This window comes from Trichomonas vaginalis, chromosome V, assembly GCF_026262505.1.
Source record: "Trichomonas vaginalis G3 chromosome V, whole genome shotgun sequence".
Classification (NCBI taxonomy): domain Eukaryota; phylum Parabasalia; order Trichomonadida; family Trichomonadidae; genus Trichomonas; species Trichomonas vaginalis.
The window spans coordinates 20,089,493-20,109,780 of record NC_067207.1 but is presented as its reverse complement, the minus strand read 5'-3'; the positions used below and the strand labels follow the sequence as shown (position 1 = coordinate 20,109,780).

Sequence of the window (20,288 nt, the reverse complement as noted above, 5' to 3'; positions counted from 1 at the left end):
GTCGGACATTCGTTTGTGGCTTAACCGTCGGACCACAACGATAAAAATCTCGACAAAACATATACGATGAAGTCTCAACAAAACATTTACGATGAAGTCTTAACAAAAAATATACGATGAAATCTATTTCCTGTGTTGTTGTCAAAATGTCATGTTGTCACACTTTTTCAAAAAGATGTTAGTTGACCGAGTGACCGAGTGACCGAGTGACCTGGTCGCCTAAAATATATTTTTTTCTATCTTAAGGAAATTCATGAAAATTCACCTGTTGAATTTTGTATAAAAAGCAACCCGCTGTTTTCCGCGGGTTGGTATATTCTTCACAAAATGCTTGTTTTGAGGTCGAGCCACTTTTGGCTCCACCTCTTTTTTCAACCAAAAACTCATTTTTGTCGAATTCAGCACAAAATTCATGAAAATTCAACGGGTGAGAAAACAGGTGAGAAAACAGGTGAGAAAACGGGTGAAATCTCACCTCTTCACCTAAACATTATTTTTCAATACTTTTTCAGCACTTCTCCGTAGTTATATATGAAAGACAATTCGAGATAAAAGTCGTAGTACAATGGAACAATATGTTGCACACCATTTGTTGTGAACCAAACTTGAAAGTCAGAGAAACTGTTACTAGGTGGTTCGTAGAATTTAGAAGCAAAGTCATAAAAGTCCTTACCAATACAAAGAAAACTATTGTTGCTTGAACTGAAACTTGCATGACACATGACATTTTGAGGGTCAAACACGTTTCTATAAACTGTCAAATCTGTTGGTGGGCGTATAAACCAGAACGGACCGTCAGGTGGTAATGGTTCGTTCTGGTTTAGTAACCGAAGAAATTGTGCCCAAGAACGTTTGTCTACTTGCCAAAATAAAAACTGTGTATCTCTTGGAGGGTTATTTTCAATCCTTTGAAATGAAACTGTGGAGTTCATCTTGTCATATTCTAGTTTCAGATAGTATGTTCCATTTAGTAAAGAATCGTATTTTTCTTGAAATTCCCAGTAGTATTTGTTTATTTGAGTTTGAAAGTCATTTAGAGTCTTCTCAAGACTTTCGTCTGAACGAACTGTAAAGATTCTCATTTCGTCAAATTTGTCTAGTAGACCGTCAGAACCTCTATACTGACCGTGAAAATATACTGCAAACATAAACGCGTTAGTTCTTTTTGAAAACAAAACTCTTCTAAATCCTATTGCCTTTGCATCTGAAGGACTTTGAAGCCAACGAATTGGAAAGTCAAAGCGGTAGGAGCCGGATGAAATTTCTTCATCTGATATAATCCTACCCGCGTTTGTAAAGATATAGTCTAACGGTTTTGTATCTGCTACTTTTGTTCTTTGTTTTTCAACCTGAAACATTTAATATATGTAAAAATATACTGTTTTAAAAAACGTTTTAAAATGGTATGCCATTTCATATTTCTCATCTAACAAACAAGTTGTCTGACTGCTTGAGGGTTATGTTGGTACCATTCGAACTTTACACTTACAATTCCTTCAATTGCATTCAAAATGTCTGAGTCGGAGTCAAACATTTGTTCTCTCTTTGTAGTCTTGAAAGCGTCAAGAAGCATTGCAGCTGTTGTGACATTGCCATGCGCATAGTATATATGACCGTCCAAATCTGTTACGGTTAGTCTGAGATTGTATCCTTTCTTATTTCCGTCTTGAATGGCAGCAAGTACTCCCATGAAGCCTTCTTTGTTCTTTCCTTCGTCAAAGTTTACTGTAAAGGTTCGACCAGATGTAATTTGACTTCTAACTTCGCGATACTTTTCATATGCATATCTTGTTCTTTCCATGGGAGCATGTGTGTCTTCACCTTTTCCTTTTTTCCTTCTCAAAGGATGCAATTGTTCGTCATGTTTCCAGTAAAATCTGGCAAAGCCGTCGTGTCCTTCAACTTGAGGTTCACTAACATCGAAAGGCATGTCCATAAGACGCTCTTCTTCTAACCTCTCCAGTCTGTTTGGATAGTTGGTTCGCGCTGTTTTTAAGTCCATTTCGTAGCGAAGACCAGATAGTTTGTCATAGACTTTTATGGGTCTTCCCTTCCTATATTTAAACTTCTTTGAAACTCTCCAACCATATCTTTCTAACTCTGCTTTTATTCTAGCAGACCTTCTATCCATTCTATACGGGGGCATTTTTATAAAAATAAAAAAATGTTTTTTCTTTACTTTACGTAACCACCGGCTGCCATAAGTCTTTGACGCCAACCCATACCAGCTAATGAAGGTTGACTTGGTTTAGTTTGGAAACTAAACTTTGGTTTTGGTTTATCTTCAGTTTTTGGTTTCTCTTCTTCTATCGGTTTTTCGTCACTTTTCGGTTCCTCTGACTTTACCTCACCTGCAGGAACAGTTGTGTCGTCAACATCTTCATAAATATCATATGCCATCTGTTTTTGTTTTCCTTTCAACTTTTTTGTTTGTTGTAAAGTTTAGAATATTTCGACTCTAAGTCAATGAGATGTTCTATAATGAACTGTTGGTCAGTGAAGTAAACTTTTCCATCTGTTGTCTCGAAAGCTCCTTCAGACTCTTATTTTTTTGTGAGAGTCTGTTTCTTTTTTGAGATACTAGCCGTTCCATTTCTATGAAAAGTGACTTTGTAGTTAGGGTTTGTATTTCCAGACCTGGCACTTCTATTATTGAATTTTTCTCTTCATCTGTAAGTTCTTTGACAGGTTTTGACAATGGTTCTGAACTTTTTGTTTGTGGTGTCAAATCTACCGTTTCAACTTCTTCGGTCATTTCATCTCAGTAAAAATTTTAGTTTGTTTTGTTTTCAACTGGTTGTTTAGGTTTTTTAAGTCGGTCTAAAACTTCCTGAGGTATAGGAAGAACTTGACAAACACGTGGTTGTGTAACTGCTGGAAGCCGACAAATCCATCTTGAACCCATTTGTCTCAATGCTGTATTGTTCATTTCATCTCAGTAAAAAAATTTACATTCCCCACGTTTGAGGTGGTTGCGGTTGGTTGTTGTTTACCCACTGTTGTGCATGGTTATATCCTCTGTTAAAGAATCTTTCACCTTGGTCCATATAGTGCCCTGCTTGGTTATAGTAGTCATTTGCTTTGTTATAATAGTTTCCTGCTTGTCTTCCTACATTGTCCATCCATCCTTGAACTTTTCCTCTTGTTTCAGGATTTGGAATAAGATTTGTTGCATCTCGTGCTACATCCCAACCTTTCTGTACAGTTTGTATAATAGGTTGTGCTTTCTCTTTAAGTATACCTAATGTACTCAAAATCTTCCTTCCGACTCCAAATACACCTCTGGCTATTGTTCCCACTGCGGGCAAAAATCTGGATGCAACTCCTGCTAATGCGCCAAATAAACCCATTTCTTATAGGATAAAAATGACGAATCCAAACAAGGACCCCTATGTTTCTAAGGCAACAAAGAAAGCACTCATGGTAAAAATCTTTAGTTCAACACCAAATGCTTGGTTTATGGATATCTTGGAAAACATTCCGAGGTATAGAGAAGATGGACCACCATACTGGCTAATATTTGTTGGTCAAAACACAAGATACTGTGAAGCCATACCATTACAGTCCAAAAATATTTTAGATGTGAAAACTGCTTTGACAATATTCGTTGACAAATACCATCCAACAAAACTGACATCTGACTGTGAAAGTTCTTTCAAATCAGACGATATTAAAAACTATCTGCGTTCAAAAAATGTAAACCAATATTTCATTGTCGACCAAAACCATTCTGCTCTTGGTGTCATTGACAGTTGTATAAAAATCTTAAGAGACTTAAACCAACCACAAGGTGGTGAAGCAAATGAAATGTCATATGACGACAAATACAGACATTTCTCCATGGCAAAGATGAGACAAGTTTTAAATATTTACAATACCCGTAAACAAAAAGGTTTGGGAAACCACTCCCCCGAAGAAATGAAAAACAACCCCGACTTAGAGAAAGACTATATATTTAATAGTTTAGTCAAAAGAGACAAACAAGAAAGAATGCCAGGCTTCAAACTTCAGAAAGGTGACAAAGTAAAAATAGAAATACCTAAACGCGACCCATATGAAAATACTATTGACTATGACAACAATGGGAACTCGACAGGTACTCACATTCGTGTTCGTAAAAATAGAAGAAAGTATACAAGAGAATATTATGAAGTTTTAGGCAAACATGGCAAAATGTACACACTGCAAGCAGACGATAAAACTACTATTGTCAGACCTCGTTTCAAACTTGTTAAGGTTCAAGGTGGTATACTTTCAAAGACAGTTCCTAACAATATAAGACAAACTCCTGACGAATATGCTAAAGAAGTGGAACATGACGACTAAGCAATTCTATACCATGCGTAAACTGTCATGTAAGGTGGCATGTAGTCTTTACTTTGTCCCGTTGTTTGCGTATACCCTGAAACGCGATGTATATGGTTTCCTCCTCCCTCAGTGTTACTCCAGTAACAATCTATAGCAAACTTAACGTTGTCTTTAACATCATATCCTTTACCTTTTATCATTCCTGACCAGTCCCAATATCTATGCTTATGCCAACCTGCTTGAGATGTACTTAAATCTACGTAGTGACTGTGTGCAGGTAGGTTTTCACCTGAAATCGTTTTACTTCCACCTGTTTCCTTTGAAGAGTTTGCACAATACAAAAACCTGTCGACTATTTGAGTCCAAGTTCCAAAACCAAGTACTACTTCTGGTCTGGTAGAGTTCATTGACGTGTAAATAGAACCTATAGGATATAGTGTTTGAAGTATTTCTGTCTTTAACGTTTGAAGCTCTGTTTTGTCTGCTTTTTTATATAACTTTTCTTCAAGTTCATTTACGTCAGAGATGCTATGTCTATGATATTTTTGTGGGTATGTTCCTTCTGTCCATGCGAAAATACGTTCTTTTGTTGCATCTACATATCCTTTTATCCATGTCGAGTCTGCTTTTGTATTCCTTAACTCTGTAACACCTTTCTCAAGCTCTTTCAACTGTTGTCCATCTTCCATTAAACCTCTGGTATGACTTGAAACCGTTGTGTCAACATATCTACAGTTTCTTTGTCAGCTTTAAGGTCTAAACATCCTGAAACCCACCCTGTATTGGCTCTTCTCTCTCTTTGTTGTCCGTTCATTATACCATTCAACCCTTTCTTTAATTTTTTCATCCTTTTCATCCACATATTCCTTATCTGCCTTCTTCACTAACGCACTAGCCACACGTGCTAACTCATCGTCAACATACTCTTTGTCAGCTTTGTTGTCAATATCTGCTTTCAAAAGAAGTTCATCTATAGGTTTCTCGTTTAAAGTTCTTTTTGTTGGATTTATACAAACAGTATGGTTCTTACTGTCTTGAAATAGAAACTCATCTGTCATTGGGTTTAATGTCAGTTTTAAGTTTCCTTCTTTCAATGACTCAGATATCTTAGAATAGTTTGAAAAGTTTGTTGTGTTCTTATTTAGAGCTTGCAAAATGAGTTGTCGTTGTGTTGTATTTCTCTCATAGACGCTGTTTCTTTCGACATTTTTATTCTAGATAAAATATGCTTTCAATAGAAAAAGAAAATTCAAGAGTTGCTACAACTAAACCATTAGATGAACTTTTTACTAATGTCGGTCAAAAGTTTGAGACAGAGACCGTAAAGCATGAAGGCTATCGTTTTGACTACCCACTAAGATGGCTAAGAGACCCATCCGTCACAAAAGCTATTGGCTTTCGTAGAATGAAGTTCATTTCAGAAGCCATACATGGTTTCCCATTTACGGTCGCTTTTGAAATTCGATACTATAACAAAGAAAAACATACGTATGAGAAATTTGAACAGGGAAAACTTTTACAAGTGAATTTGCTTGTAAACTTAGAAACAACTCTTCAAGCTTTTCAAGAAAAAATAAACGATATCTATCTCGAATATGCAAACCAGTATAACATTGACGAAGGAGAGTACCATCTCGATATTATTTATGACAGGAAAAATGCAACTGTTAAAATCAATAGAATAGAAGACCTTGGAGAAAACGTTTATATTTCTACAAAATATAACAACTTGGCATGGTATAGATTTATGAGGATGTTAAATCAGCCTGCAGCATATCCAGTACACCCAGACTTTTATGAAGTCGAAAACCCTAATGGAACATATGAAAATGTTTTCGACCAAGATGCTATTATTGTTCATGCTTCATTTTCTGGCGCCCAAAACTCTTTCTTATGCTTGGCAAATGACTTTTACGAAAAACCTACAAAGTTATACGAACCACCAAGTGGAAGTATTTCAGACTTTCAAGTATGGTTTACTACAGATGGAAGAAAAAGAATAATTCCATTATACCATGCGTTTTACTTAGAACTTAGTTTCATATACAACTACTATCGAACGGTAAAAATATAATTTTAATACGGTTGAGGTGTTGGATTTGGTTGCCAACTAGACTGTGGTGCAGGTTCAGGCTGTTGTATAACAGGAGCTTGTTCTTCTGGTTCAGGGTCTTTAGGTATAATACCAACGAACTGACCTACTCTTTTACCAATATTTTTGACTCCGTTCCAAATTCCTCTTCCGACAGATTTTATTCCATTCCATATACCTCTTCCAACATTTCGAAAGAAGTTTCCTATTCTTCCAAAGAAACCCATTTTACTATATGTAAAAATCTAATGTCCGCCTAGTCTCTTACGTTTCCTTCTGAGTTCCATAGCATTTTTTAACTGGAGCTCATACATTCTATTTCTCCTCTGGTAGAAAACATACTCTGGGTCAACTCCTGTGTTCGCGTCATCTGCATAGAGTTGTTTATATCCCACTTCAGGGTTTGTATAAAACTCTTTCCATCTCATATTTGCATACCATGGTGGCAAACCTAACGCAGCGTCATTTGACATGGCAGTTTGCATTTGTACATCTGTTGGCACTTGACCATAGTTTGCCATTGCAGTTTGTATTCTAACTTCATTTGGAATATTCTCTGGGTTTGGTTGTCCAGGTTGCTGTGCATTTGCTAAGTTCTGTGCGTCCATTTAATATTAGATAAAAATATCTCTTACGAGTACATATACTGGACATTTGCAGGCATTGGTTCATCTTCATATTCTCTATATCTTTCTGCCACGTCAAATAAGTAAATGACACAATGGAAAAAACCTAAAACAAGTAGTCCTATTTCAAACCACATTTACTTACTAGTAAAATTTCTTTGTTATGACACTTTTTCCGGTTTATAGGACCTCTCTCATATTCTATCTTATCGTATCTAAACTCATAGTCATGTATGTCCTCTAACCATCTCATGACACTTTCCAAACCACTTTTATCGGATGTAAAGTAAAAGCATGGATGGTTATGTAAAACGTCTAAAGTTTCTAAAGAGTCTCTCAAAGTCCAGTCTACTTGGTATTGAAAATCCCATGTGTTATAGAACGGCGGGTCCACTATAAAGAAAACATTTTCCTTGTCTTTATATTTTTCATACAACTCTGTCCAATGACATCTCACAAACTCTATACCCTCAATATATTTTTCTATGTTCTCTTTGAAAACATTTGTATAGTTAAGATATAAAACTTTTGACATAAGTGTTTCAATGTCATGAACTCTTATAGCACCACTATATAATAGTCTAGCAGATATACTATCCCAGTCTATATATTCTGCTTTTTTCAAAACCTCTCTGACAGTATTTTTCTTATCTAATGGTATACGTTCCATCTTACCTATAGGTATCTTTTCTTTTAACTCTTTCAATATTTTGTTTGTGTCTGGTATATGTTTGAGACGGTTCATATAGTTGTCGAAGTCATTGCATATAATCTTTGAGTCAGGAAATATTGTATGGCACAAATGAGATATATAGAAACTTCCACCGAACAAGTCTACAAATGTTAGACCATTCGGTAGTTTCTTAAGTTCTCTCAATAGAATATCTTTACATCTACTCTTATTTCCAAAGAAGGGTAACGGTGGTTTTGTAAAATTCATTTTATATATATAATAAAAATGTTTTTACCTGAAAAGTGACAGAAAAGCGGTTTTTGACAGATGTTTTGTTGAGATTTCTTCGTAAAGACTTTGTTGAGATTTCTTCGTAAATGACCCAAAAATATATTTTAGGTGAAGAGGTGAGATTTCACCTCTTTTTTCACCTCATTTCTCACCTCTTGAATTTTCATGAATTTCTTCGTAAAGACTTTGTTAAGACTTCTTCATCTAATTTCTCATGAACTTTCTTGTCTATGTTTTGTCAAGATTTCTTCGTAAAGACTTTGTTGAGATTTCTTCGTAAAGACTTTGTCAAGATTTCATCGTAAAGACTTTGTTGAGATTTCTTCGTAAATGACCCTAGTAGTATATTTTTGGTGTAAATTTCATGAAAATTCAAGAGGGTGAAAAATTAGGTGAAAAAACAGGTGAAATCTCACCTCTTCACCTAAAATATATTTTTGGTGTAAAATTCAAGAGGGAAAAATTAGGTGAAAAAACAGGTGAAATCTCACCTCTTCACCTAAAATATATTTTTGTCTGATTTTACGAAGAAGTCTTGACAAAACATTTACGAAGAAGAAGTTTTGACAAAGTCTTTACGATGAAGTTTTGACAAAGTCTTTACGATGAAATCTTGACAAAGTCTTTACGATGAAATCTTGACAAAGTCTTTACGAAGAAGTCTTGACAAAACATTTACGAAGAAGAAGTCTTGACAAAACATTTACGAAGAAGTCTTGACAAAACATTTACGAAGAAGAAGTCTTGACAAAACATTTACGAAGAAGTCTTGACAAAACATTTACGAAGAAGAAGTCTTGACAAAACATGAAAATATATAATTTGTGAAAAGTGAAACATTATATAATGTTTTCGACCAAGAAGACTAACAATTTTCCGAATAAAAACTTCATTTATACTAAACATCTTCGGGGCTAGAAGGCACGAAGTGCCTGGAAGCCCCACTACCTTTTTTTTTTTTTTTTTTTTTTTTTTTTTTTTTTTTTTTTTTTTTTTTTTTTTTTTTTTTTTTTTTTTTTTTTTTTTTTTTTTTTTTTTTTTTTTTTTCTTCTAAAGATGACTACGCACCTATTGCATGCTTTGATTCTCCTTTTGAGTTTGAAATAATTTCGACAAATTTTTTGAATAATTCTGATGAAAAATATTTAATTTACGCACGAAATTCATCTTTCTTATTCAATTACTGCTGTTTTATTAATAATTCATTACCAAAGTATTTTTTCTTTTGTTTGACAGAAAATGATAAAATTCATATCAGAAAGTGTTATATTTCTACAGAGAATCCTATTAACATTAATAATGTAATAATTACAGATAGAATTGAAATGCATTCAAACAAACTCTCATGCAATTTTGAAATGAAAACTTATTTAGTTATTTTCCGAAATACATTGCACTTTGACTTGCTTATTATAACGATAAACATAATATTTATTTCCGATCTACTTTAATAAAAAAAAAGATTAAATATTGTCATTAACATCAAATTTCATGAAATCATGCTTTATTCTCGTCAACATATCATCTCGCAAAGATAACATAGTTTAAATTAAATCAACGTTTCAGTTTGAATAAAAGATACAGAACTTTTAACTTATTATTTTAAATTTATATTTTTTTAAATTCAATTTTTCAGAACTTTTAACTTATTCAAATTTTCCATTCTACGATTATTGTTGATTCAAATGTATCTTGTAATTATTATTAAGATAATTTTGATTTCATATACTTTTAGAGCGATAAAGTCCCAGTAATAAAAGTATACAAAATTTATTTAATCAATTTTTGAAGGCATTCAAAATAGCATTAACTTGAAATCATATTCTTTGCATGTAAACCTTTCAGTTATATTACATAAAAATAATCCTCGACTCAATTTCGGTGTAAAAAAATTTATGATTTTTGAAATAAAATCGGAGTAAACACTACCAACAATATTTTGAAAAATAAAATTAAATAAAAATACAAATTTAATTTTCAATTCATCTGAATGATTGAGATGTGTTTGTTTGATATACTCAATTTTTGCTTTATCTCAACGATATCGAATTTTATCAAATTTTATATGATGTTAGAGTTTTGACATTTTAAAAGATTAGATTTCATTTTCCTGGATTAAACATATTGAATATTTTGAAATTTATTTTTCTGAATACTATTGTAAACATCATATAATTTTTTATTATTATTCTCCATAAATGTGATACCGGATTCTTCTTTATCCATCAAATAATTTATCGTAATTTTATTCAAATTTTTATGATCTTCTGAAAATCAATTCATTTAATGTATATTCTTTTCTACAGTAATCTTGTTGTAAAAGCAGAAAATGGTATTGATAAAAGTGGAACATTAAGTCCAGGTCAATATCAAGTTGAATGTCGTGGAGCACAAGGAAGAAGTTTTCCTAGTAATGCGGGTGGTTGTGGATCAAAAGTAACTGCTCAATTCAAAGTGATAAATACAATGCATTATGATTTAAAGCCTGGTACAGAAGGTACTTCACTTACAGCAGGATATCCTGATGGAGGAAAAGCATCAAGTTTAAGCTATGGCAATGGTGGTGGTTCAAGTAAAGCTACTTTTCGTAGTGATGAAAATTATTTTATGATTGCTGCAGGTGGTTCTGGAGCAAGTGAAAATTTTCGCGGCGCCCATGGAGGAGGAAATAACACATATTTTATTAAAAAAACTTCTGGAATTCTGTTTGATGAGTTGAGTGATACAGCATATTTAGATGCGCCTGACTCTTATCATCCAGGATGGGCACTAGAAGGATCTGGCGGTGGAGGTGGTTGTATGATAGGTAAAGGTGGATTTAAAAACGGCGGAAATCGTTTTTCAGAAATTGGTGTTAGTGGAACATCATGTCATTCATCTGGAAATTTCTTCAGAAATATTGATATAAAAAGTGGTGATTATGATTTATTTCAAGGTGATGGATATGTTGAGTTAACATACGATTATTTATGCATGACTAATTGCATTGACTGTGATAGTTCTTCTTCGTGTAATAGATGTGATTCTTCTCATGTCCTTTATAATAATGGATGTAGCTTAACCAATTGTCCGGAGTCATATTATAATAATAGTGGAAGGTGCTACGCATGCATAGCACACTGTAAAATATGTTCAAATAGCAACAGTTGCCGCAGCTGCAAATCTTCATATTTGCTTTATGGCGGAAGATGTGATAGAACTACATGTCCTCCCTTTACATACAACAACAGCAACGTATGCGATAGCTGCATTACAAACCGTGAACAATGTTCAGATGGCAACAGTTGCCGCAACTGCAAATCTCCATATTTGCTTTATGGCGGAAGATGTGATAGAACTACATGTCCTCTCTCTACATACAAAAATGGTAACCAATGTGATAACTGTATAAAATTCTGTAAGCAATGCACAAATAGTAGTATTTGTCTTAATTGCACATCTTCATATGTTCTTAGACACGGAAATTGTACTCTCCAACAATGTTTCAATAACAAAAATGGTAATTGTTCATCTATCCTATCTACAGAAAATCTTTATAATTTCGGTATTTATTCCTTGACCAAAAAATATTATAGAAAATGAATTTATTCATTTTTGTTTGTGCGATCTGCAAAACTTTTTCAAACACATTGGACAGACTTTATATTTTATCAAAATCCAAATTAATTTGAAATCTCATAATTTTAGAATATAATCAATTACGATTTGATTTGAAATTATATATGCGTTGTTTGTTTAATAAATTGGATATTTTAAGATATGTTTTATTTATTTACATACAAATTTAATATAATTTTTTTTAATCATCATTTTCTACTGTATTAATCTTACTAACCAACTGTGGATCATCTTCCATTTCATCCAGAAACTGTTCAAGTGCTCTGTCGTCTTCTTTTGTTGTTGGAGCGAGAGTAAGAACTTTTTTATTACGAGAATTCTTCTTTTCGTCTCTCGCTTTGTTGACAATGATGACTCTCTCGAAATCAATCTTCTTAATCTGTTTCTCAGCCTCGTCTGTGAAGCTTTCCGAACGAAGATCGTAGCAATTGACAACGTTGCCGATTTCAATGGTATTTCCTAGATGGCTTCGAACAACTATTCTGTCTCCGTATGTTTCTTCGTCTGTAAGTTCAAAATCGGCCAATGTGAAATCACCATTTTTGGAAATTTCGTCTTTTGAGAGGACAACAAACCTCGTAAGACGATCATGAGAGATAAGAGGATCGATTGAGTTGGAAAATATCGACTTGGAGTCAAGAACAAAATTATGGCCAGTAAGGGGATTGACAAAATGAATTTGCCTGCCCATCTTTGAGACAAGACATAAGCGCGATTGTCTACCTGTGGATTCGAATATCTTCTTAGGAAGTAAAACTAAATCTTCTCTTGATATCGAAGGAATCGTAAGAGAATATGAGTATCTAATATCATAAGACATATTAACTAAGTCTTGTCCTTTAACTGTATCGGAGTTCTTAACGGAAACTGGAATAATTGATTTGATAAATGAAATGAATTTCTTTGCATCGCTATTATCGTTAAATTGGAAATCTAATCCATCAGGACGTCTTTCTATCGCAGAGGTTTCTTTTGCGGCTTCGTTGTTTATAATCATTTGTTCAATCCAAAACATTGAACGCTTAGAATCAGAATGCTGACGTAATTGAACAATTGCTTTCCAATGATCTCTATGTGTAGCTAGCTCTTGGCATGTTTTACATTGAACTGTTTTAACAATATAAGTGACAATTGTAGATTGGCGAAGAATTGTTCCACTAAAATCTTCGCGATCTACAGTAACTTGAACACGTAATCTTTTGGAGTGAGGTTCTGTCCAAAGAAACTTAGCGTCTCTGATTTTGAGATTTGGTGAAAATTTTTTAATGCAAATTTGAAGTAATTCTTTCGACTCAAGTTCAGCATTAACCCAATGCGTCAGAGATTCTTGGTATCTACCACAGTCTCTGCAATAATTTATCTCTAATTGTTCAGGAACGCCTTCCTTTTGATTTAGACGCCTCCTGAAGCATTCAACACACATATTATTAGGATTTGGTTCAATCATTATTCCACATATACAACAAGGAATTTTGACAGCTGTTTGTTGAAAATCCATCGAAATAAAAATTTTTAGATTTGCAAGCATTCGGACATTAGAAATACCTTTACTCGTATCCATATATAAACATTTAATATGCGAAAAGGCCCGGAAATTGACAAAAGTAATTCAAAATCAAAATAATTAGATCAAATAGATTTGATTTGTAGTTTAATGTGTATAATTTTGGGTTTAAACAATATAATCTAAGGAATTTTTATTGCCGGGACCGGTAATAATTCGAAAATTTTAAACGTGCTTTTAAAAATGAAAATTAATAATGTTGTTTTCATTTCCATCATTTATATAGAAAATTTAGACAATCAAAAATTTTGTTTGAATACTCAGAATTTTGAAAGTTGTTAGAAATTTTTACCGATTTTGGTCCAAGTATTATATCCTAGATAACTTGTTCCACGTCAAAAGGATAAAGATAACTAAACAGAATTGAATCGTATTGTATACGAAATTTGATATATAACCTTGGATAAGATAAAACAGTTCATAAATTTTCGCAAAAAATTTCAATTCATCAAGGGTGCACACGAGAGGATCATGTAAACTTCAGAATTTAGAACCTTATTTTTAGGCATTATCTTGGCTACCTATTTAGGCTCGAAAAGCAAAAAATATCAAAAAATACAACTTGACTCCATTATGACCCTTTCATGGAGGTAGTTTTTATCCGCTAGTATTTTCCCTTTGAATCTCTTTACAATTCGAAATCAAATTCAAAACTCAGTAGAAGAAAGGAAGAATCGACTTACTACGGTTGTAATACGAATAAATACATATATTTAATTATTTTTATTTACATAATAATTGTTTGAAGCTCATATTCCATCAAATTTTTAAATAAAAACATTAAAATGTTGCAAATGTTCATATATTTTAATAGGGTTTTGGCACTTTATTGAGGAATTACTACATACATAGTCGAACTGAACTTGATATTTTGAAATTTAAATTATTTATCAAAATTAAAATTTAACTTGAAATTTATAATTATTTAGTCATATTTTGCATAATTCTAAGTAGATTTTGTAAAAAATCAAGAAAGAAAAATTTTAACGTGCTTTATTTTTTCTTTTTTATAATAATACATATTATTATATAATTAACATATTCATAATGTTTCACCCTTTCAAAAATATAATCCTCCTCCTCTCAAATAAACGTACATACGGGTGGCCTCTTTTTTCAAAAAATTAAAATTTGAAATTTTGGGCTCAAATATTAGAGATTTTTTCAACCTTCAACGATATATGTTGTCTATATCAGACCTCCTTTCTTTTTGATACTTAACATTGTTCCTAAATCTTAGCCGTTAAGGCTGTTTTGAAAATATTTTTTTTTCGACAAAATTCGAAAAAAATTCTTAAAATTCAAAAATCCCTTAATTCCTGAGGATTTTGGAAAAAAATTTTTACATGAACATGTGTATATAGGGCTGTACAAGATTTAAAAAAACATTGCCGGGTTACCGTAGAGGCCTAAAAAAATCGCGCCTCGGCGGCAAGCCGCCTCGGCATTAAGAATGCGCATCTAAATTTTTATATGTCCTTCTTTCTTTTATTTTTCCCTTCCCTTTCTTTTCTTTTTCTTTTTTTCCCTCCTCTTGCTCTCATTTACCTTTTTTTCCTTTTCTCATCATTTTTCAAAAATTTAAATTTTTATCAAAAATCTTGCCTATAAAAGCAGACTATGGAACCTTTTAATGCCTCTTAATCAATATTATACAGCATAAAGCATATTAAATGAAAGTAATTACGTATAAATTTATTTTTATTATCTTATTTATTAATTCTTTAGCATGTATTGTTTAATATTAACTTTTCTGTACATTAAATATGATATCTCCAAAGTATGAATGCCTTGTAACGAAACGAAAACTTAATTTTATGTTGAATATTTGTCACAAACATTAGATTATTAAAATATATGTTGGATATCCCTTAGTATGAGACTTCATGACTCTTGTAGTCTAACGTGAGCTTTGGATTGCAAGCTCTGTGGTTAACGAACATAAATTAATTGTAAAGTTTTCAAAAATTTTCATCGTTTCTATCAGCATCTATTTTTCCTTTAAAATAATTATTTGTATGAATACAATATTTAGTAATTTTTTTATTTCCCATAATTTCATTCAAAATTTCAGAAAAAATTAATTTCTATTCAATATTATTTCAGCTTCAAAACACTTCATTCTTATAGATGTTGATTCACTAAAGTGTGATACTCAATGTCTTATTTCAATGAAAATTGTTCTGCAAATTTATTTCACTTTTGACCTCACTTTTTCCGTAATTCAATTTTTTACTTTTAATATTTTAGATCTTCATAATATCATTTGAAAAATTAACCATATAAAAAAATCAAGTTAACAATTCACTTTTTCCGTAATTCAAAAATCAAAAATATAAATAATATATCTTTTTATCAAATATTATTATTATATTCTATGAAAAATGAGGTCCGGAAATTTTGCGGATTCCCGTAACTCAATTTTACGGAAAAAGTGCAGTAAACTATTCAAAATACGGAAAAATTGGTGTAAACTAATGATTTTACGGTAAAATCACGGAAAGTCCCGGAAGAATATATGTGCCTATATGAAATTATACAAAAATGAATCAAACGCATTTTAAAAGATTGTTCTTGTATTATAAATGCTATTCGCAGATTTATTAGTTGAAGAAAATTACCAAATTTTTGCCGATTTACAAAAAATGATTTACAAAGCATATTTTTATAAGGCTTTAAAAATCTTTAAAATGTGACCGGTGACGGAAATCCATGGTAACCAACCGCTAGGGTTGTTAGATTCCCGACGATAGGTGTCTTGGAAGATTTGCCTGGTGTTATCATAGTGTCTTTAAATCAAAAATTTTATTTTGGAGTTAGTTTTATTGATTTTTCAATAAAAAACATTTCTAAAACAGGAAAATAAAACGATAAAATATTTAGATTTTATATAAGGATCTTATATATTTAAAATAAATATCATATCATTTTTTTCATTGGTATCTGTCAAACCATAATACACTATTCAAAAATTCAATGTGTCTTGCGGTTTCAAAAGACACCTTCAAATTGAACGACAACACAGACACTATTGAATTTTACCCATTTTATTTAGTTTTTACCCTTTTTATTTTTAAAAATTAATGACTGAAATGTTGTAAACAGAAATTCATCAAAAGTGACACCTCAGAAAAGCTAAAATATTGAATTTTTGGAACTTTTGATAGAGCACGTTTTTAAATATTAATTAAAGTAAATGTATATTTTGTACAGATTCTTTTTAATAAAAAAATAAAATTTTGAAGAAGAACACAAAATCTTCTGAAAAATAATATCACATAAACTCATATTATTTTCTAATATATAACTATTTTATATAAAAATCAAATTCAATGATCTTAAAAGCGAAGGATAAACCTCAAAATTTACGAATATAATGAGTGGGAATATAATGCTTATCTATCATAAAACCATATGAAATATCAATTTTTGCTTTACGCCTATTCCACTCATTATATTCGTAAATTTTGAGGTTTATCCTTCGCTTTTAAGATCATTGAATTTGATTTTTATATAAAATAGTTATATATTAGAAAATAATATGAGTTTATGTGATATTATTTTTCAGAAGATTTCATTCTATATGCCTATGAAAAGTACTCTCAAAACTAACTTTTCCTAATTATAATTAAATCTAGAATATTGTATTATGCTTAGTATTATTTCATTTTTCTCATTCAATTTAGAATTTACAAATGTCAAAAAATTGAGAGCTGTCACTTTTGATGAATTTCTGTTTATTACAGAAACAGCCGTTTTGCTATGACCTCAATCACTTTTATTTATTATTTTAAATATTATTTAATTTTATTATTTGAATAGGCCAACTTATATTTGAGAAGCTCAATTTGAGACCACTTAATACATTGAAATATCATAAATATTGAAATATTAAAAAGTGTATTTCAAAATATTGAAATTATAAAAATTTATAATACTGAAATTGAGACAAATTAATAAATTCAATGTGTTTTTCTTTTAAATAACTCTCAAATATTATTTTTTGTTTATTTAATGATGAATAAATATGATTGCTTTAGTCAATCATAAAAACTAATTTAAGTTTAAAATAATGAAAGGATAATTTGATCGTTTTTTAAAATACAATTATTTTTGATGATTTGTGAGAATCTTTAAAAAGAATATAATATATGTTCTATTTTTGTAAAATTTATCCAAATCATGTATTACATAAATTACGATTAAAACAATGAAAGAACCAAAAAGTGTGTTTTGTGTTTTGTTGTTGCGTGTTGGATGCGGGATCCTGTTATTTCCGAAATCGACAAAAAATTTGGAAATTTAATTTCCGAAATCGAAATTATATTAATGTTTTTAATATTCTTATATCAAAAGGATTAAAGTTCATTAAGAGAAAAACAATTCTTCTTCTTCAATCTATTGGCGCATTTATTTCTACACGCCAATAAGGAAGGGAAAATTATAAGACACCATGGTGTCTTCAAAACGCTAATTTTTGATATTTTTAACAACCCTAGTAAAAATCAAATTTTATTGCATATTCATCGAGAAAATAAACTAACGAATCCCTCAAAATTGAGAGGGTAATCCTCCTCCTCTCAAATAAACGTTCATACGGGTGCACCCTTAAAAATTTTGAGTAGGGGAATTTTAACCAAATTTTTAAATGACCAAAAGACAAGATAAAAAGAATCTCGTCCACCCAACTATTAGCGTAAATTTATTTTCAATAAACTATTTTCAGTGAGTTTATCAATTTTCAAAATTACTCTCAATTTTTCTTAACCTTTAATTATTGAGCTGATTATTTCATTTTAAAATCGTAGATAGATGTTTGATAAATCATCGATATCCAGAATTAGAATCCCTAACGAAGTCGGGCGCTATAAAATCATTCGAAAGTTAGGAAGCGGTGGATTTGCAGTTGTTTTTCTCGCCGTAGATAAAAGATCAAATGAAAAATTTGCAATTAAGATCGTTGATAGGGAAGCTGTTCTAAAACAAGGAATGCTTAAATATTTAGAGACAGAATTAAGACTTAGTACGCGTTTTGATCATCCGAATATCGTTAAGACTTATGAAATCATTTATGAGCAAGATATCATTCTAATAGTCATGGAATATCTTCCTAACGGAGATCTTCACGAGTGCATCACAAAACTACAGAAATTTACCTTCGAAGACGAATTACGTATTTCTCGACAAATTCTTGATGCTTTGCAATACCTTCATAGTCGTGGTATCTGCCATAGAGATGTTAAGCCAAGCAATATTTTATTTGACGCTGAAATGAACGCAAAATTAATAGATTTTGGAATGTCTCGTGATAATTGTTCATCATTAGAAACCCTTTGTGGCACAGCGTTTTTCATGCCTCCAGAAGTCATAACGTCAAAGCATTATGACGGAATGAAGGCCGATATATTTAGTCTCGGAGTAACTTTGCATCTGATGTCTACTTTTACATATCCGTTCAAGGTCAGTAGCGAAACCCAGTATATTAATGATATCACAAAAAATAAAATTAATGTTGACGTGAAAGTTGACGGTTTGATGGGAAATGTCATAAGGAACTGCTTATTCTTTGATCCGAACCAAAGACACACTGCACAACAGTTAATAGAATATATTGATAGTAGTAGGAAGCATTTCATCAATTTCTGTGACTGTAAAGAAGAATGTAAGAAGATAAAAGGATTTTCCTTGCCAAAACTTAATTCTCAGTCTAATTTCAAGAGGACAATAAATATTTCAAGGAATGACAAGATACTTCTCCGAAATCGCGAGATTAATAACTATCCAATAACCCGTTCACGTAGTATTGATTTCGGGAAACAGAATATTCGTATAAAAAAAATATATTCTTGAATTTTAGAGAAATGATCTCTTAGTTTTGTATATTTATTTATACGAATATTCTAATATCTATTATGTTATGTGATCGAATAAAGCGCTGTTATATATTTTTAAATATTAATGAAAATAAAAAAGAATAAGAAAATATTTTCTATTTTTGCTTAGATAAGTGAGTAATAGCTTATTATTCTTTTTAGCTTGTGAGCAAAAAAATATAAAATTTTTTTTCAAAGTATGTTCTGTAATTAAAATTGAAAGCTTTTAAGAAAAGTGATTATTAGGTAAATAGAAAGAGATAGTAGATTAATGTGTAAGAACATTAATTTGATTTAACGGTCTTACTTGTTCTCAAATATTTGAGAAAGAGAGGATTGTTTTCAAAATTTTGAGAATACATTGAAAAAGAAAATGCTAATTTATATTAAAACATAAATTAATGGAAAATAACTCATTTAATACTAAGGCATTGTAATAGTTTTGAAAATAAAAATAAATTGAGATATTTTCAATTTATTGATAATGGAGCAATCTTACAAGTTTTATATGGTGAGATATTGATGTGAAGATTTTATAGTTAATCGTTAAAGAATTTCTTTTGAAAATGAAAACTAAATAAATATTAATAAATTATCAAATTAACCAAAATTAATTTTAGAGTAAAGCATTCGGCTATTTAATTGAATGATATTCAAATCTAAAATTTAATATCGCAAGGTCAAATCATATGAATTATGATCTTATTTTAATTTTTTATATTTCAATATTTATCAAATTTTGAAAAAGTATTTAAAATTATTCATTCAATGAACATGCTTGCATATCCATTATACTTCCAATACTATATTCCAAAGATCCAACCTCCAAAAGTTAAAAAAAACAAATACTAGCCAGAGTATTAGGGATCATGAAAGAATTCACAAAAGAATTTCTAAATTGGGCTCGAAAGTTACTATTGTTTCTGCTTATCTTGAAGGCATATATGGACAAAAGATTACGTTCTCTTTATTACTGACTTATGCAAACGATATATCTCGCAAACTTAACATCAGACTAGATAGATTGGCAAGGAGATATAGACAGGGTATCTTATGTTGGTTTGCAGAAAACTGGTCAGCCATCCATCCTTTAATACAGTCATCTGATTACCTCCACAACCTTGTCAAACCACAAAGGAAAACTGAAGAATTAAATTCGAATATTGATATTACGGATTTGAATCACCTCTTAAATGCTCATTAGCATATGTATTAATTAATTATAGTGTTTTAATAAATAATT

The 20,288-nt window shown here is 31.2% G+C and overlaps 11 protein-coding genes and 1 pseudogene across 12 annotated transcripts, besides 5 other annotated features; 4 read left to right on the top strand and 8 right to left on the bottom strand.

The window, feature by feature from the left end:
* Nucleotides 1–8,969: part of a mobile genetic element that runs on past the window's edge.
* TVAGG3_0369610 (uncharacterized protein) lies at nt 498–1,358 on the bottom strand (the record flags this gene model as incomplete). The annotated part of the gene is made up of 1 exon (XM_051231722.1): nt 498–1,358. The coding sequence occupies one exon, from the start codon at nt 1,356–1,358 to the stop codon at nt 498–500; it is 861 nt and encodes a 286-aa protein (XP_051101452.1).
* TVAGG3_0369600 (uncharacterized protein) lies at nt 1,427–2,131 on the bottom strand (the record flags this gene model as incomplete). The annotated part of the gene is made up of 1 exon (XM_051231721.1): nt 1,427–2,131. The coding sequence occupies one exon, from the start codon at nt 2,129–2,131 to the stop codon at nt 1,427–1,429; it is 705 nt and encodes a 234-aa protein (XP_051101451.1).
* TVAGG3_0369590 lies at nt 2,176–2,515 on the bottom strand (annotated as a pseudogene). Its single transcript has one exon. A coding segment is annotated over exon 1 (340 nt).
* Nucleotides 2,774–2,929, bottom strand: TVAGG3_0369580 (uncharacterized protein; the record flags this gene model as incomplete). Its single annotated transcript, XM_001317222.2, has 1 exon — nt 2,774–2,929. One exon carries the CDS (start codon nt 2,927–2,929, stop codon nt 2,774–2,776), a length of 156 nt encoding a protein of 51 aa, XP_001317257.2.
* On the bottom strand, nt 2,949–3,350 carry TVAGG3_0369570 (uncharacterized protein; the record flags this gene model as incomplete). Its single annotated transcript, XM_051231720.1, has 1 exon — nt 2,949–3,350. One exon carries the CDS (start codon nt 3,348–3,350, stop codon nt 2,949–2,951), a length of 402 nt encoding a protein of 133 aa, XP_051101450.1.
* TVAGG3_0369560 (uncharacterized protein) lies at nt 3,367–4,326 on the top strand (the record flags this gene model as incomplete). The annotated part of the gene is made up of 1 exon (XM_051231719.1): nt 3,367–4,326. One exon carries the CDS (start codon nt 3,367–3,369, stop codon nt 4,324–4,326), a length of 960 nt encoding a protein of 319 aa, XP_051101449.1.
* TVAGG3_0369550 (uncharacterized protein) lies at nt 5,534–6,382 on the top strand (the record flags this gene model as incomplete). The annotated part of the gene is made up of 1 exon (XM_001314038.1): nt 5,534–6,382. One exon carries the CDS (start codon nt 5,534–5,536, stop codon nt 6,380–6,382), a length of 849 nt encoding a protein of 282 aa, XP_001314044.1.
* TVAGG3_0369540 (serine threonine-protein phosphatase family) lies at nt 6,385–6,627 on the bottom strand (the record flags this gene model as incomplete). The annotated part of the gene is made up of 1 exon (XM_001314039.1): nt 6,385–6,627. The coding sequence occupies one exon, from the start codon at nt 6,625–6,627 to the stop codon at nt 6,385–6,387; it is 243 nt and encodes an 80-aa protein (XP_001314045.1).
* On the bottom strand, nt 6,646–7,008 carry TVAGG3_0369530 (uncharacterized protein; the record flags this gene model as incomplete). The annotated part of the gene is made up of 1 exon (XM_001314040.1): nt 6,646–7,008. The coding sequence occupies one exon, from the start codon at nt 7,006–7,008 to the stop codon at nt 6,646–6,648; it is 363 nt and encodes a 120-aa protein (XP_001314046.1).
* Nucleotides 8,970–10,276: 1,307 nt separating the features above from the next.
* On the top strand, nt 10,277–11,572 carry TVAGG3_0369510 (serine-type endopeptidase protein; the record flags this gene model as incomplete). The annotated part of the gene is made up of 1 exon (XM_001330092.1): nt 10,277–11,572. The coding sequence occupies one exon, from the start codon at nt 10,277–10,279 to the stop codon at nt 11,570–11,572; it is 1,296 nt and encodes a 431-aa protein (XP_001330127.1).
* Nucleotides 11,573–11,740: 168 nt separating this feature from the next.
* On the bottom strand, nt 11,741–13,106 carry TVAGG3_0369500 (ribosomal large subunit binding; the record flags this gene model as incomplete). The annotated part of the gene is made up of 1 exon (XM_001330093.2): nt 11,790–13,106. The coding sequence occupies one exon, from the start codon at nt 13,104–13,106 to the stop codon at nt 11,790–11,792; it is 1,317 nt and encodes a 438-aa protein (XP_001330128.1).
* Nucleotides 13,107–13,624: 518 nt separating this feature from the next.
* Nucleotides 13,625–14,534: a mobile genetic element.
* Nucleotides 14,534–14,725: a mobile genetic element.
* Nucleotides 14,726–16,265: 1,540 nt separating this feature from the next.
* Nucleotides 16,266–16,303: a mobile genetic element.
* Nucleotides 16,304–16,878: 575 nt separating this feature from the next.
* Nucleotides 16,879–16,915: a mobile genetic element.
* Nucleotides 16,916–17,840: 925 nt separating this feature from the next.
* Nucleotides 17,841–19,628, top strand: TVAGG3_0369450 (protein serine/threonine kinase protein; the record flags this gene model as incomplete). Its single annotated transcript, XM_001330094.2, has 1 exon — nt 17,985–19,022. One exon carries the CDS (start codon nt 17,985–17,987, stop codon nt 19,020–19,022), a length of 1,038 nt encoding a protein of 345 aa, XP_001330129.1.
* Between the last annotated feature and the right edge of the window lie 660 nt (nt 19,629–20,288).